This window comes from Odontesthes bonariensis, chromosome 9 (genome assembly GCF_027942865.1).
Source record: "Odontesthes bonariensis isolate fOdoBon6 chromosome 9, fOdoBon6.hap1, whole genome shotgun sequence".
Classification (NCBI taxonomy): Eukaryota; Metazoa; Chordata; class Actinopteri; order Atheriniformes; family Atherinopsidae; genus Odontesthes; species Odontesthes bonariensis.
The window spans coordinates 16,573,529-16,591,285 of record NC_134514.1 but is presented as its reverse complement, the minus strand read 5'-3'; the positions used below and the strand labels follow the sequence as shown (position 1 = coordinate 16,591,285).

At 39.9% G+C, this 17,757-nt stretch overlaps 2 protein-coding genes across 2 annotated transcripts in view; both read left to right on the top strand.

Annotated features, from left to right (window-relative positions):
* Positions 1–11,264: 11,264 nt before the first annotated feature.
* Positions 11,265–11,681, top strand: LOC142388829 (histone H2A-like). The gene has a single exon (XM_075474390.1). It carries the CDS (start codon positions 11,265–11,267, stop codon positions 11,679–11,681), a length of 417 nt encoding a protein of 138 aa, XP_075330505.1.
* Positions 11,682–12,858: 1,177 nt separating this feature from the next.
* ppp1r37 (protein phosphatase 1, regulatory subunit 37) overlaps positions 12,859–17,757 on the top strand; it is a 33,177-nt gene continuing 28,278 nt past the window's right edge. The window contains exon 1 of the mRNA XM_075473406.1: positions 12,859–14,726. Within this exon, the coding sequence (XP_075329521.1) occupies positions 13,973–14,726 (754 nt within the window). The 5' untranslated portion in view covers positions 12,859–13,972. The remainder of the gene's footprint in view (positions 14,727–17,757) is intronic.

The window sequence follows — 17,757 nt, the reverse complement described above, 5'->3', positions numbered from 1 at the left end:
TCTTGGCTGCATCTCTGATCAGTCTTCTCCTTGTTCGAGATGAAAGTTTAGAGGGACGGCCGGGTCTTGGTAGATTTGTAGTGGTCTGATACTCCTTCTATTTCAATACGATTGCTTGCACAGTGCTCCTTGGGATGTTTAAAGCTTGGAAAATCTTTTTGTATCCAAATCCGGTTTTAAACTTCTCCACAACAGTATCTCGGACCTGCCTGGTGTGTTCCTTGGTCTTCATGATGCTCTCTGCGCTTTGAACAGAACCCTTGGACTACTTCTTCTTCTTATAATTTATTGGCGGTTAGCATCCGTAATGTTGCATTACCGCCACCAACGGTACAATTATGTAACTGCAGGTGTGGAGCGTCAAACCCTGAGACTATCACAGAGCAGGTGCATTTATACGGAGACTTGATTACACACAGGTGGATTCTATTTATCATCATCAGTCATTTGGGATAACATTGGATCATTCAGAGATCCTCACTAAACTTCTGGAGTGAGTTTGCTGCACTGAAAGTAAAGGGGCCGAATAATATTACACGCCCCACTTTTCAGTTTTTTATTTGTTAAAAAAGTTTGACACATCCAATAAATTTCATTCCACTTCATGATTGTGTCCCACTTGTTGTTGATTCTTCACAAAAAAAATTTAATTTTATATCTTTATGTTTGAAGCCTGAAATGTTGCAAAAGGTTGAAAAGTTCAAGGGGACCAAATACTTTCGCAAGGCACTGTATGTAGCTTTGAAGCTGAATATGGAGGCTAAAAATGTTATGAAAGTACTTTAAACTTGTTATGAGGAGGCAACCTGAGGACAATGTTAAAACTCCAATTTGAAAACTCTACAAAAAGCAGCGGACTATCATTCAGAACTGTCTTACATTAACTAATTAAAAAATGGACCATGAAGATTGGATTACAGTCTTTGAAGCCTTTAAACATTAGTCACCCCTATTTATTATCATCTATTTCTGAGTGTTGTATAGGAACAGCTATTATACTGAGTTGAACCTTTTCATATGGCAGCCGGGACACTAACCAGTCACCTCACCTTCCAAATCATAAGTCTGATCCCATGACTGACTGTCGCTACATTTCCTAACTTCAGCCACTATGAAGCATTAAAGCGTCGCGTCAGTAAATAGCTACCTTCTAACCTCGACCTGGTTAGAAGGAGTGGCTGCTGCAGTCTGCCATTATATCGTTATTAAAGCTGCTCCCTCTAAACTGTCTTTGGATGAACAAAGCACCCAATGTCCTATTGTTGGCTGTGAGAACAAAAACAGAGGATTAATTGTGGCACTCACTTCCAGGATCTGAAAAACTGAAGATCAAGCGATTTTTTTTATCTTTATCGAGCATTAAAGCGTTGCGTCAGTGTGAGTCACCACGTTGCACTCTGCTCAATTTCAGCAACATAAGAAACTCAAAAGCCCTCAGATTTATATCAAACAATGCCGTATATAATGACAGTCATGTTCAGGGCATTGGAAATAAACTTGCATTACCTCATTTATGTTGTACAGGGTCATTTCAATTAGCTGTTGACCTTCAGATCGTTGTGGTTTTGTTGTGCTGAGGGTTGCACAACCTTCATGCTATTTCTTGGAACTTTGTGAGAACTTCTCGCTCGTGGTATTTGTTCCTATTTAAAAGAAAGCCCTCACTTTTAGGGGGGGCTAGATAATTTCATCTTGGTGTCAGTAATTGGCACACGCTCACTCGTGCGAAACAGCTGATGACTGACCTGGTAAAAGCATGAAACCGTGGTCCATCAATATTCTTTGACGGATTTTTTTCAAATCTGTTTTTTCAAATTATTCATTTTAATTGTTCCGGGTGTAATCTTTTTTTTTTCCCTTTTCCTTTTTGAAAGTAACTGTATATTACTGTTATGCCAGTTGGTCACGGTCAGTCTTGTATTTCTGTCAGTTTTGATGAACTGACCGCATAAAAGAAATAACGGTTCTGATCAGCACCACGTTGTCAGCTATCGATCTCTTTAAAAAGGACACTGAGTGTCTGTTGGCTGCAGCATATGACACTTTTTCCACTTTCTTACTGATGTCAGATTTACAATAGAACACTCACAAAACATAAAAAAATAGCTGACATATACATATTTCTTTGTGAAATATACTAATTTTATTGGTGAACTGAGTTGTGCAGATTGTCTTGTAAAAAAGGTGATATTGTCTGGGAAACAGTTATTGCACATACAAGTTTTGTAACCAAATCCAGAAACCATTATTATCCAGTGAACGGTAACCTCAATGGCAGGGGTCCATCTCCGTCTTTCCATCTTTTTCCATGTCTGTCAGCCCCCATAAGGTGGGAACGTGATCAGTCAGAGGGGCAGGAGGAACCATTGCCAGGATCGCCACTTCCTACATGGAGGTTCTCAGGGAAGCGGGAGGGCTGGGAACAGGAAACTCCAATAAACACATCACAGACAGACGGAAATGAATATTTAAAGAAATAAAGTGTGTGAATGCCTCTATGTGTGTGTGTGTGTGTGTGTGTGTGTGTGTGTGTGGGTGTGTGTGTGTGTGTGTGTGTGGTTTGGCATTGGATGATGAGGCACCAAGGGTGCAAGGAGGAGAGAGAAAGTACAGGAAAAGAATCACATTAAAAAAAGTTATACAGCGGAGAATAAAAGTGACAGAGAGCCAAAACCAGTTATGGCTGAGAGAGAAAAAAGAGGCAGAAAGGAAAGAGAGAAAAACAGATGGAGGAATTAAAAGCAGGGAGAAATGGGAGTTTTGCACAGGTGGGATGGACGGATGGGTGGTTGGGTGGACGATGGAAAATCTTTTTTTCCTTTGTTCTTCCCCCTTCCTCTAATGACGTGGCGGTAGATTTGCAGTGGCTGTCTTCTTCTGGTCAATCCCCACATGCAGGTGCTCAGAGCCAGAACAAATCCTGCCCCAATTTTATATGTCCCGAAATCCATCCTGTGTTTTCAGAATGTTTGAAATGGGAAATGTTTTTTTTATTGGGAAACCTGTGTGGACATATGGTAGCCATAACCACTGCTTTAGGACCCCAGAAGGATGTAAGGTGAAGCAAATGATGAACAGAACTTGGAGAGGTTTTGTCTTTTCTCTGTCCCATAGTTTGGGTCTACCTGCTTTGCTGCAGCACATGAGATGTTTATTAGATCCCTTTATTCCATCACCTGATATATTCTCAGAGTTAAATTTGTCGTGTGAGTTTTTTCTTCTTTTTTTTTCTTACTGGTTGATGACAATTTTGTTCAGTCGTCTTATATGAAAACGTATTGCTTTTAAAATCATGCCATAATAGAGCATTTATATTGAAAATATGACGATTTATCTTATAATTGGGACTTCCTATAATATATGTGTTTAATATTCCTTTTATCTCAGAACTATGAGGATTTCTATGTTTTTGGATTCTTGTACTGCTATGTGTGACCAAATTGCATCCCAGAGACAGTGATTCACTCAAGAAAAATAATGTAAAAGTCTTAAATAAAAAGATTGCCAAAGTCATTTTAAGCAAAAGTATTTTAATATTATTTACATTTAAGTTGCTATTATGCAGGTATAAAGGAGCCATTTCCTAATCAATTTCCACTGTGGCTGCTTTTATGTGTATTACTTTAATTTTGCTTTCATATGTTGTTTACTAATCATTGTTCCGTATTGATCATTCTAATCTTTAAGGTAACTGCTCTATTATGAATGCAGTGAGGTAAATGGAGTTTTTCCCGCTTGCAGTAACTTTTCATACTGACTGTGCCACAGCTCATGGTGATGGATGACTACTCAGTAAAAGCAGGCAGGCATTTCACTGAAATGAAGACTATATTTTCACCAAAATAAATCCAAGAATAAATAAATCCAAGATAAGCAGAAAGCAAGGGTCAGTTTGAATAGTCTATTTTGCTTGGGAGCCTTCCTAACTGAGTGAAATGACTTGGAAGTATCTGAGCAGCAGCCAAGACAAGAGCTGTTTGAATTCCCAAAATGCTAAGGAAAGGAGCTCCATTGCTTCCTTTACGATCTCCTTTTGCATAGGATACACCGGACCGTCCTTTATGAGAGAAAGGAGATAACTCTGTCCCACAATACCCTGTGGTACAATTCATCCAGTCGTACCAACTGGGATTCACAAGAAGATGAGTATGAGCAGCCAATATTATATTACACTTTTTCAGGTACAAACTTTGATCATAAAATAATATTCAATATTATCTCTAAGATGATATATATCACACGCTGTAAGTGGGTAATAAGATTGCAATTAACAAAGTCTCTAATATCCATCGAACATTTGTAGTTTCAGTGATGCAGAGCCACATCACAGCTCAGTGTAAGTGCGGCTGGAATGTCACTGCAGTGCGGTTGTCTCTTCCGAGGCCCTCAAGAATTTGGCCGACCTTAACCCTGAGACATTTTCCACGAGGCCACGGAAGAAAGCTTAGGAAAAGATGATAGGAGCTCATTTTTGTGACCATTCGACCAGACTCCAAGGCAAAAAGGGAACGAACCAAGCAAGTGAAACAAGAATACAGGACATGTTACAGAGATCCAATTGGAACTAAGCCAAGCTATCCTGTAAAACCTGTAATCAGAATGACAAAGTAACAGAACCAAAAACCCACAGATGATGACAGACTGGGCCTCCCTGGTGGCTCTGGGCTATAAGCACTGGCCAGAATCAGCAGCCTCACAGATTGTGAACTAGAACAGCTCGTATTTATCAAGATGTGTCCTGTCGATGTGTGTTTTGTGGACTTGGAAGTGGGATCGTAGATTACTCTGTGATAGCTGATACAGATCTCAGTATTCATTTGTCAGCTGAACAGTAATGACATTGTTATGTCACAGCTGACCTTTGACCCTCTGGATATGAAGCGTCAGTCGAGATATTTGTGTGAAAATTTCTCGTGAAAATTTAAAGATACCTTTGGAAATGCAGTTTTGAACATTGGATTTTCACTCCCTTCTCTATCATCATAATTATGAATGAACACAGAGTTAAGTTTTATCTTTCTGACAAAAAAATAAGTAAAAAGAGTGTCAACAATGTGAAAAACATAACAAGAAACATGTCCTCAGGGAAATGCACAAGGTTTTACACACTGACAACTTGTATGTTGCCTAATACCACAAGACTTATCTCCAGCTTTTCCTTACATCCCAGTGGTGCTGTGATATATCTGGAGCTGGCCTGTACATCAGGTCAGAGCAGCTATCCAAAGAATTCCAGCTGCAGTTCTGCTTAATCATTATTCGCTTTTCACCTAGAAACCCACTGAACTATCTTAAAGAATTTAATCTTTAATAGTAATTCCTAATCTGTGACACACTTGTGTCATTCCTTTCTTTTTTTTTCTGGACATTTTGATAAAACAACAATGTCTTCAAATTTGAAAAAGCTTGAACCCCACACTTTGTTTCTTTTTTCTAGCTTCACTGGATGCAGATTGAGCAGAATTGACTGGCAGAATGTAGGTTCCCGCCTCCCTCTTTGCTTTGTCTTTTTTTCAGAAGTTGCTTCATAACAATTAGTGTTTTATGAAATAACACTTGCATAACACTTATTTCACTCCGGAAATAACTTTGTCTCTCAAAGCAGTTTCTCTTTTATTTAATGGGAGTGAGCCCAGACTGTTGCTGAAGCAGTCATGGAAAATCAATCACAGCCTCACAGACATTTTTCTCAGGAGGCGACGGACCTCAGGACACCCGGCTTCCCTGCATGTCCAGACGGTTTCATAATTAAAGTGGGTCCACTCACGTCAATGTGGACACCTCACATTAATGGACTCTTTATTAACTTCAAATTGTTAAAGGGAAAGTCATATGCAGCACCTTTCCTCTATACTTTCAAGGCTCATTATGGTGCCAGTGTTTCTGTCATTTGAGAATTTAGGAATGAAAGAAAAGTGGCTGCAGATGATTGACCGTTTCTCTGTTGAAATTAGTTGACAGTGTCAATGAAAATTCATAAATATTGCTGCAATTCAAACATCCACCCCACTTTTAGCACGTGTCAAAGCATGTACATAATCAAATAAGTGTATCTGCACATAAGTCAGTGACCCTTGGAGATTGCAGTGTAAGGTTAATTACTTTCCGAAGATCAGGCACAATCTCCTCTAGGTTGTTGCTGACATCTCCATAAAGCTGAGAATAGGATAAAAACAAGATGTCAGAGTAACAGCACAATCCTCCTGAAAGCCACGTCGAAAGATTTATTGCTCTTCTGGGAATAGAGGAAGAGGCCTCCGTGTGTCAGCTAAAGAAAGTGTGACTGCCTTAACTATTTTCTTGAGCATGTGCCCGGTGGAAAGACAAAGAAAAAACACATATGTGAAAGTCAGCAATCAGTGTGAAACTTGTAAAAAATACAAAGAAATCTCGTCAGGAGCTTTGGTGTCTGGTTTTGCCTTCAATATCTTTGTTCAATGGTATGTTTGGCTCATTTCTAGGCTTCCTCTGCGCCTCCTTTCATCTCATCTCTTCTCCCGTCAGCAGGCTGCAAACTTCAGTGTTAGTAGCTACTGTTGCTAATAAATACAGAAGGCCTTCAGCCTTTATCCAGACTGAGATCCTCAAAGGAACTGCAGAAAAACAAATGGCTTGCCTCAATGATGACATCTGACATGAAGAAAAACTGCAGCTTACGGTCTTATTCACAGATCTGGTCTCAGCTGAGTGCAAATAAATTTTGTTAGGAAACAGTTCAATGTGCGTGCTGGCATGAAACTGCACACTTGCAAGTCAGGCTGCAGAGATATGTACTGGTAAGTTACAGCTTGTGAGTACAATCCTGTCCTCCTCTTGTGCAAAAGGATGTTGAGAGGTTAAACAAAATCACATCCAATCTGTCCAAGGACGACCTGCTTCGAAGGTCCCTGCTTAATTTGTCTTCCCGCTGCTCTGCAACTGGCTTTTTGCCACATTTTAAAGTGAACATGAACAGTCAAAATGTCTCTTTCTCTTTCACTTCTTCATCTCTCAGTCAGTACATAGGGGCAGAAGGCAAATGGTGCAGAGGATGAAGCCAGTTGCCTCCAATTTTGGCAGTGAGGATACAGACAATGACTAGCCACCCACTATTTTATTAAAGAGCCCATATTGTGCACATTTATGGGTTTATGATTTCATTCCAGGGGTTTCTTAAAACGGGCTGACATGCTTTGATGTTAACAAAATACAGATTTTTTGTCAAACTCTACATTTCTGTCTTACATCTTGTTAAAATCGTTATGAAATGCTCCCTTAAGACTTTATCTCTGTAAGCCCAGTTAGCTATGAGTGGGCCTGATTATTGGACGTATGTCACCCTGATACTATGTATTTCTAAGAGTATGGTGTAGCCGTCTGAAACCCCTTTTCGATTAAAGTAGTTCCAGTGCTGGTTCAGAGCCAGTGCCTAATTTGAGACCAGTTCCTTCTAATTCAACAGCCAAAGCACTGGCCCAGGGGCCAGGAAACCAGAACCAGATCTTATAAGGGAACTTTCTCGCAAAGTTAAACAAATAAAAATGAAATAAAATGAAATAATCTGGTACAACAGTTGCCCAAACTTTCTGTTCAAACTCCAGAGCAAAGAACAGCTTAAATTATGGGGCTGGGAGCTGGGTTACAGAGACTAGCAAACTAACTAAAAACATCCCATGCCGGTGTTGAGTTTTGTCAGGTTAATCCAAAAGACAACAAAAGTATTAACACGGGCATGATGTCGAAGTAGCAATGGAAGAAAATGTGTTCATTCTTCCTATCATTTTCCTACTGTTTAATGTTTTAATGTCATCAGTTGACTCATATTCATTATTTTAACCTATTTTATACAGTATTTGCTCCAGATTTACAAACATAGACTCGCCATATTAAAACACCACTTTACCAGGAAAACTGTGACAAACAGTATTATCTGTGGAGATTAATTGTTTATCTGCACTGTGGTCCGCTACAGAAATTTGGAATAAATCAGAGGGAAGTTTAAACAATATAAAGGAAGAGACATTTATACTGAATAATGACAAACCCCTGTGGTTTTCTGGTCTTGTAAAAACAAACCTGCTCTTAAAAGTTTTTTTAACGGACTCTGGCATCAGGTCGGCATCAACACCTGGTCAAAAAGGGGTTTGAGACCTGTTGGGTGCCACTCGACATCAGAGTACAACTGTATATGTTCAAAATAGAGTTGGAGAATTGTATTAATTGAATTATTTAATTGTATTGTTCCGGGGTTCTGGGGCATATAGTTAATCATCGAGCCATTTACAAAGAAATTTCCTAATTTTCTAACTGTTCTGAAAATCTTGCTCCTGCTGTCATGTATGCATTGTGCATCTTCTCTTTTTACTCAATTGTTAATCGGTTTTTCACTTTGTGAGATGTGCGGGGTGAGAGAAAGATGAGAGTACTGAGGAAAATGTAGTGCACGGCAGGGTTTGATCTTGCAATCTTTTGCTTAGTCGTTGGTACAATGCATCCATCAAGTCACTTTTGTCCGTATTTGAAAGCATTTTTACCCTCATCAATGTGTCAGTTGTCGACATCACTACGTTTGGAACGCCAATATCACGTGTCAGAAAAGGAGCGGAAACGTAATCAGAAGCAGGACAGCAGCTGCATCACAGTAGAGAACTGAGAAAGGGAAAAGTAGCTATTTACATTTTTTTTAGGCTTCGTGGTGAAATTCAAACATGTAATGCCATGGACTAACTTAGGTATTTCATGACTAGTCATGAGATCACATCTGACATTAAGATTAAAAAAAAATCTTGGTCTCCAGTTTCTCCGAGACTGGAAGTGAGGGCATTAATCCTGATTTTGTTCTTAGAGCCAACAATATGACATTTTGGGTGCTTTGTTCATTCAAAGACAGTTTAGAGGGAGCAGCTTCAATAACGATATAAAGGCAGATAATAGGTAACTCCCTTTGATACTGCTTTTGGACTTTATGGCTTTTTTATGCTTTCTACATGAATAAGGTTGAAACACCCTAAACGATTGTATGACAAATATAATGCAAAAGGAAACAGAAAGCATGTTGAAAAAAAGAATAAAGCTGAGGCCTCTTCCAGTTTAATAAAACAGACAAGAAACACAACGTTATCTGAAATTTACATTGTGATCCCCTCTGTTATCTGGAGTGGACAAATATGTAGCTTTGAAGCTGAGAAGGGTACTGACTGTATATGGAGGCTAAAAATGTTATGACAGTACTTTAAACTTGTTATGAGGAGGCAACCTGAGGACAATGTTAAAACTCCAATTTGAAAACTCTACAAAAAGCAGCGGACTATCATTCAGAACTGTCTTACATTAACTCTGAAAAAATGGACCATGATTACAGTCTTTGAAGCCTTTAAACCTTAGTCACCCCTATTTATTATTATCTATTTCTGAGAGTGTTGTATAGGAACAGCTATTATACTGAGTTGTATCCGCAGTCTTGGGAGATGAGTCATCAGTGCTCCAAGCAGTTAGTTAGTAAGCACATCAGGCACTCTGAAAAACAGACACAGCAAGCACCAAACATAAATAGAAGGCTCACGACATCACTAAGCATAGATTTATAAGTGATCCATTATTGAGAAAGCCATACAAGGTTAGAAAAAATAATAAAGACAGATGGCCACAGGATACACGTAAAATCTGAGGTCTGTGCTGCCATCTGCTGTTGATGCTGTTTTATGCAGCCATCGCTGGCCTTAAAATCATAACTCTCAAGTTCATCAACCAACTGTTGATGAAGAAGTGAATGGTGTGTCTTCTGAGAGTAAGTGATTGAGAATGAAATGTCAAATGGAAACAAAAACATCATAATAACTTGAATAGAATCAGAGATAGAATAGAAATCAAGCTCAAACGCCTACACAGTCCATTTGCATCAGTTGCGTTACAGCACTGCCTTTCATACATACAGTTGTTGATTTTATTATATATGACTTAAAGTGATACTCCGGAGTAGATTCAACCTGGGGTCATTTGAACCGTGATATCCAGCCAAGTAGCCCACCCGCAGTTTTTTCGATATTGGCTGAACATCAGCTGAGTTACCAAGTTATCCCGAATAGCTTCGTATAAGGGTTAATGGATCCTGGCAGTATCTCCAAAATTACCACACTAAAATCACATGCCATGACACCAAACTTCTACAGTAGTACAAATAGGTCTGTACTCACCAAACGATGCATTTGGAAGTTTGAAAATAGTCCAGGAGTTTATTATTATCAACACAAGCCTGATAGCTTCTCTGCAGCTAAAGCTGCGTCGACGTCACTTCAGGGAGCTGGGAGCTTCAAAGTAAGATGAGGGTTCATCTATTAGTGTAGACAACAAAGCAAGGCTGCTCAATTTCTCCATTGATAAAATAATTTCACAACTCTACAACATAAAAATTCATAAAAAAAACATGTAGAATATAGCATATACTTTGTTGTCTACAGTAGTAGATCAACCCTCATCTTACTTTGAAGCTCCCAGCTCCCTGAAGTGACGTCGACGCAGCTTTAGCAGCAGAGAAGCTATCAGGCTTGTGTTGATAATAATAAACTCCTGGACTATGTACAAACTTCCAAATGCATCGCTTTGTGAGTAAAGACCATATTTGTACTACTGTAGAAGTTTGGTGTCATGGCATGTGATTTTAGTGTGGTAATTTTGGAGATACGGACCAGGATCCATTAACCCTTGTACGAAGCTATTCGGGATAACTCACTCAGCTGATGTTCAGCCAATATCGAAAAAACTGCGGGTGAGCTACTTGGCTGGATATCGCGGTTCAAATGACCCCAGGTTGAATCTACTCCGGAGTATCACTTTAAGTTTAAAGCTTAGGTTGAAATTGTCCCTTTTTCCTTTAACGCCTCTCAGTTTACGCAGGTGCAGCGGTGGAGCCAGGTGTCATTAATCAACCAATCGCTGCCTGAATCAAATAAAAGCAGTTTTCTCTGTCTTGATTCACAGTTGCTGTTTGAGTGGAGGTGTGAAATACTTGTGAGTGGTTTTTTTTATTATTTTAAATAAGCACTACCACATTGGGTGTATGGTTTCATTTACTTATTTCCAGCTAATTGTAGTATTTCAATCTTTATTTTCTGTCAGAAGTTGAAACTTGTGAACTTCAGGAAACTTGATTGTCTTATTTCAAACAGCAGCAGCTTTCAGGACTTGATATTGAACTGTATTTGCTTGATTTAACACACTGGAACTTACTTGAGTGTCATATTCATTTTTTATTTTTTATTTTTTCTCTCTTTAAACTGAAGTTAACAATGTCTGGCCGGGGGAAGAAAGCTGCACCCAAACAAAAATCTTCAGTGTCCCGCTCCTCCAGAGCAGGGATCACCTTCCCGGTAGGCCGCATCCACAGGCTGCTCAGGAAGGGCAACTATGCTCGCCGAGTTGGCAACGGTGCTGCGGTGTACCTCTCGGCTGTCCTCGAATACCTCTGTGCTGAAATCTTGGAGCTGGCTGGAAATGCTAGCCGTGACAACAAAAAGCAACGTATTGCTCCACGCCACATTTTGTTGGCTGTGAAGAATGATGAAGAGCTTAACGGGCTGCTGGCAGGAGTCACAATCTCAGAGGGTGGCGTGATCCCCAACATCCAGGCAAGCCTGCTACCAAAGAAGACAAAGACTCCGAAGGAAGACAGCACTCCTAAAGACATCCAGTCTCAAGAGTTTTAATTGTGACTGCAACATTTTTTAACTTTAACATTAAAGTATTAAGTATACTTGTCTTGAATCTTTCTGAATGCAAGTCAATCTTGTTTGCCATGTCCTGCACCCAAGGAAGCTTCATCCTTCAGGGAACATGTTGACTCTTTGTTGCTGCACTGCTCCCTTGATGCAAGTCTAAAGAGGTTTTACCAAAACCTTTAGTAATGATGACGTCAAGGGTTGAACTTGTACTTTAAATGGGCTCCAGAGTATGTCCTGGAATTTTTTTTCTTTGATCCCTGAAGTGGCTGGCGCAATCCCTTCAACTCTCTCTGACAAATGTCCCCCTTTATGGAATGTTAATGACGACATCTGTGATTGGATTAGCTGGTCCAGTATTCCTTTAAAACCATGGTTGCATCTTCAAAGCGTGCTTAAATGTGGAACTTCGGTGTACTCTAAACTACTCCTAGTTGCCAGGATGCTGACTTTTTCTAAATGTAACCTTGTTGGTTGAAGTAACTGGGAAAAGTATTCAAACATTTAACAGTTGGGTTTACAAAAATCCGTATCCTACATGTAAGGGTAATATAGTTTCAGCTTTTTGTAAATGCAGAAATGCATGCAATTGGATCATTTGAACTATGGAAAGGAAGTTCATGTAAGTTTATAAATACATCCCAACAATTGGGTCACTGGTGTTGAGGGAATTTTTCAATCGTTTAGGTCGTATGAGAGGAACAACTAAGTAAAACCCTTAAATGTTCTATTTGAAAGCTTGAACTGTCCAATTAACATTAGAACAGTGCTGCATAAAATGTTGTGTGCAGCATATACTGTAAATACAGTAAACATATGTACAAGCATACCAGAAAATTGGCATATGGATGACCTGGGCTCTGGGAGGCATTTGTAGACTATATGCAGATATGAGATGGATCCATAAACATATACGATTATGGTGAGTTACATCAATTATTTCTAGACAATAAAATGTATTGAGTTGTAAAACGAGATATAGACGACTTGGGATTTTTAATTACAAGGTTATATCAATTTTGCATCGTAATGTCTTCAATAAGAGCGATAAACTATAATTCAACCTAAATGCTGTACATCGACGTGAAATACATGTGTGACCGTTGCCCTTTTTGCAGCCTTCTGTAACCTGCGTCTTCTGAACGTACCCCCTGTGGGTACCGACGTGCTGACGTAAGACGCATGAACAACAAACAGTTGTTGGACTTCAACAAGCTAGCGAAGGGTAACGCTGGACAAAAACAGGCTCAGCTGACTCAGGAGACAGAGATACACACAACACTCGGTCGGTGGGAAAACCTTCAACATAATCACATAATAATTACTGTTACTACCGACACGTGTTGCCCCGGCACAGTTCCGTAGTGCTAAGGTTAGCCACCGAAACATGCTCATTGCTCGGAGTGTGACGCCTGTTTTTTTTCCTGCTACCGCTGGTCGAGGGTTTTGATGCGAGCAGAGCTGCAGCACGGCAGAGGGTGAGAACAGAGCTACAGTGGGAATCATTTTCTTAACACGGAAGAATGGACTTTGTAAGGGAGAAACGGACGGGCTCGTTTAAAAAAGCTGGCAAGCGACCGAATTCGGGCCTGGACGTTATTGTTGGACAACAACTTTAGCAAGCTAGCAACAACGTTAGCTCGCTTTAATTCACGTTGATGAGTTGGTTTGGTGTAGGACTATAAAGCTCACTTTGCTAGCGTAATGGAGGCACCCTGAGTGACTTGTTCGTTTCAGTAGATCGTGCTGGTGCTATTTATTACTGCTAGCGATGTGCTGACGACCAGGGCACCTTTCTTTGCTTTCCACCTTGGAGCAATACGACACGACAGGTAGAAATTATTAAGTGATGGTTACCTGTCCTGCTGATAGTCAAGGAAAGTTGTCTAGTTTGGTTTATGAATAATTCCTGAAACGGTATCTGTTTTGCACAGATATTACATATATCTGGCATTGATGTTTGTATAAAAACTGCACTTTAATTAATTGAAACATTGCGATGCACCAAAGTCACCTGTGACGTGTTTTTTTTTTTTTTAAACTGTAATATAAAACACCCATAACACAAAAATCAAGTCAAAGTAATGGTAGAATTTCACCCACACTTGACATCTAATTTGTAGTGGATTGTAAAGGACCAAAATGGGTGCACATCTGCAAAATTTGTGAGACAGTGAGCAGAGACAACCTTATCAATGTCAGTTGGTTCCTAGTCACTGTTTAACCTACAATCCAACCTGTGACACGGTTAAAAGCTGAGTGTCACTGGAAATGTAAACATGAATATCGAAGATCAGTGTCTAGATTTGTGTAATGTGAAGACAAAGAGCAATGTGGATGATCTTAACACTACAAATAACACAGAAGGAGTCACCCCTCGGATCTCTGAACTGATGACGGACAGTAACACAGAAAAACAAAGCATTGATCCCACAGAGGCCTCTGAAACCAACCTGATGCCTCAGCTCCCTGACAACCTTCAGGCAGCTGAGGAAGATAACTACCAGGCACAAGACACACTGGAAATTGATGAAGTCAATGGAAATAGAAAGACATGTGTCCAGGACCCCCCTGCTGTAGTTAATTCAACTCAGTTGATTTTATCCAACGATCAGAAGCAAAAGGACAATATTGAGGAGGAGAAAATGAAGGAGGATAAGGACAGTGATTCTGCACGGTTTGTTGCGGGAGAAGGGGATGATGGTGGGGACATGGACATAGGTGTGGATCTGAGTCTTGATGAAAGTGGAGTATTGGAGACCGAATCTGCTAATGTTAGATCATTCTCAGACAATATTTTGGACTCTGAGTCCACTCCTCAGGATGTTCCAGCAAGCAGAGAGGCAGAAAGCCAGTCAGATGCAAACCAGACATGCAGCAAAGAGTCATCTGCCAAAGATCAAGCTGGACTGTATCCCTCAGTGGAGGAGGACGCGGATGATAAACACAAACCAAGTGGCAAAAGGGTGACATTTCCCTCAGATGAGGATATAGTCTCTGGAGCAGTGGAGCCCAAGGACCCATGGAGACATGGTAATACTTGTCTGTTTCTGCATGTCTCTTTGTGTGAATGACCTCTATTTATTCTACTTGTCTGTTGTGCCTGTGTGAACGTGTCAGTTCTCTGGGGTTTATCGGAGTTATTACTTAAAAGTTATTTAACAACGGGTTTTTTTCCCCCAGCTCTAATCTAAAAGCCTTTGACCGACCGTTCAGATTGGGTTTAAAATGTTCCCTGTCATCTCCAAAAATGGGATTGGTGTACGGGTGATGACATTAATGCATGAGAGGTGTGTCAGCGTGCACGTCTTTAATTGGAATGGGCCTTTGTGTGTTTCTTCAAAGCTTTAATCTGTAAGAGGGTCACACTGCAATCTATTTAGTCGTCAGGTTACACCCGTGTCCCTGCTTGTCCCGCCACCCCCTTGTTAAACAGAAGTTCTAATAGTAAGATAAATAACATAATACACCCCCCCCCTCTCTCTCTCTCAACAACAACAGCCAAAGTGCTGTACATCTAAATATAAAGTCGGGGCTGTGCTGTGTACAGTATTGTGAGTGAATCCCACCGCTCCTTGAGGTGTGCCACTTTACCACAGTTCCTGTTTGTTCAATGAAAACATGTCTGGGACAGCTCATGGAGGATGTGGCACTGCCTTAACTTTGTTTGCACAAGGAACACACTATTTAAACTTACAATGACATGAAGAGTTTTCGTCGTTAATTGCAAATATAAAAGATCTGTAACTCGGAGTTACCCACATTTGAAGAGTATTGGATACGAACACTGTGAATGAGCAGAAAAACGGCATACAAACATTCTTGAAAGAGATATAGCTTGCCAGCCTCTGTTTTGGGGTATAATACCAATGCCGTGAAAATTTCTATGTAGAATTAATTTTTAAATTTTTTTGCATGTGACCAAATTTAAAAGATATCGTGATGTCCCAGTCACCCTGTTCTTTTCCATGTTTTACTCATCTTTTCTGATACGTGCTTTCTACCAGTAGATCAGCTGTCACCAGGTCTTGTTCTTTTAATATATTTTTGTTCATGTTTTAAGTGTCTAGTTCCTCCTAAAATTAGCAAATACAGCTGTTTTTTTTTTTTTTTACTGTAGCTTCATGGTAGGGAGCTGGAAAGTTGTGTGTGTGGTCATGAAATGACCGTGACTCACGTGTTCCTTCATCCAGTGGGGACAATGGACTCCATTTAATGAACAGACGTACGGTGCTAATGTTAAAACTGTTGCTTGCTCACAGGGATGCTACAGCACTTGCAATACTTTGCAAAGGCAACTGCAGTCAGAGAAGATGACTCGTTGTGTTCAGTGCACTTCCAGCCTTACAGTCTTACACAGACATGACCTGTGTGGCTTTACGGATGAGCCGGTCCGTCTTTTCTTTCTTTTTTTTCCTCATGCATCTGACCAAAAATGTAGGCCAGGCCAAGGTAAGGGTCAGTGATGCGAGATGTCCGGGTGGGGGATGGGGTGCAGGAATCAGCACAAAAAACAAACATCCAGGTTAATCCGTGCGAACGGTGCTGCCTATTTTGTAGCAGTTAATCATACTTCCTCTAAGAATCCATTCATCAGCAAGCACATAGCTGCATGTAACTGTAAAGTATGTTGTACGAATTTGTATTACTCTAGTAGCCAGACTCTGCGGGAGTAAAGTCCAAGCCGGTTAGCCAAGTCTTCTGGTTAGGCATCTAGATGACTGCAGTGTAACTTGAGGTTATTTATCAAACACATTTATCACGCAGCTTATTTAAGCTCCAAAGGTCCCACTGATTGTGTTTTCGATATAGAGGTTGACAGGCTGCTGATCGCTCTGAAGTTAATCACATGATAAAGGATGCTCTGTTTGAAACTCACATGGAGATAACTCGGAAATCAAATCACTGTTCACCAGGTTGGACTTCTAGTAATGCAAACATACAAAATGGTACAGTTGTAGCCTAATTTTGGTCACAGAAACAAATCAGTTTGAAGGAGACAATTTGACCAAATATCAAATCAGCAGCCATTTTGATCGATGTGCTGGATCATTTTTTTTATTTTTTTTGCTAAATGTTTTCAGACTGGCTTCTCAAATATGTTGGTTTAGTTTTTTTTTCCTTGTCATGCATGAAAGTAAACAGAAAATTCAGAGTTGGAGTTTCAGACTCTTTTCTGAAAGTAACGGTACATTTAAAAGCCACACCACACTCTGGGAAACCGTTAAAAGTGTTTACGTAGAGTTGTGATATTTAGTTTGTGAGTTTTATCACATAAACAAGACAATACTTGGCGCATTAATCATCAGCAGTCAAGATATTTTATGCTTCCCTTGATCCGAAGTCATTTTATTTTCAGTTTTTTAAACAGCCGTCTTCCTTCTCACTGTTTAGTGGTTTGCGTTTGCTTGCTACAGCCATGATTTTACTCAGTAATTACACAAAGCTGATTGTGTTTACTGATTACATTTCTTTTGCATGAGTAACCACTGATTGTGTCACTGGTGATGTCAGACAGTGACACAAATAATATCCTCAAAACGGTTTGAAGGCAGCTGTACTGGTTGTCCAGAGTCGGCTTAATTGAGCTTATTCCTTTGGCATAGCAAACATTGCTTCACTTTAAACCTGCTGTTGTAATTTATTTGTTTACAGAGGATGAAATGAAAATTATATATATAATTTAACATATAGTGTATGACATAGACTGGACACATCCATTAGACACAACTGACAGTATATTCAATATATTGTAAGAAGGATAAATTATCCATTTGATGCGGAAGTTATTGTTTTGAAGTGGGGTGGGAATCTCTTATCAAACCACAATTTGATCAGACTAGATGATGAGTGCTCATCAGTGCTTTTGTTTGTTTGTTTTTTTCCCCCACAATGTGTGACTGCTTTGTGCTTTCAAAGTGAAGTGTTGTTCTGATAACCCATGGTTAATTTACTTCCAATATCTTTTATTAATAGAACAAATGCGGCCGTTTAAATGAAGGGTTACATTTGCCAACGTTTGCCTATGGGGAAAAGTGGGCATTTAGCAGCTTGATTGTCATAA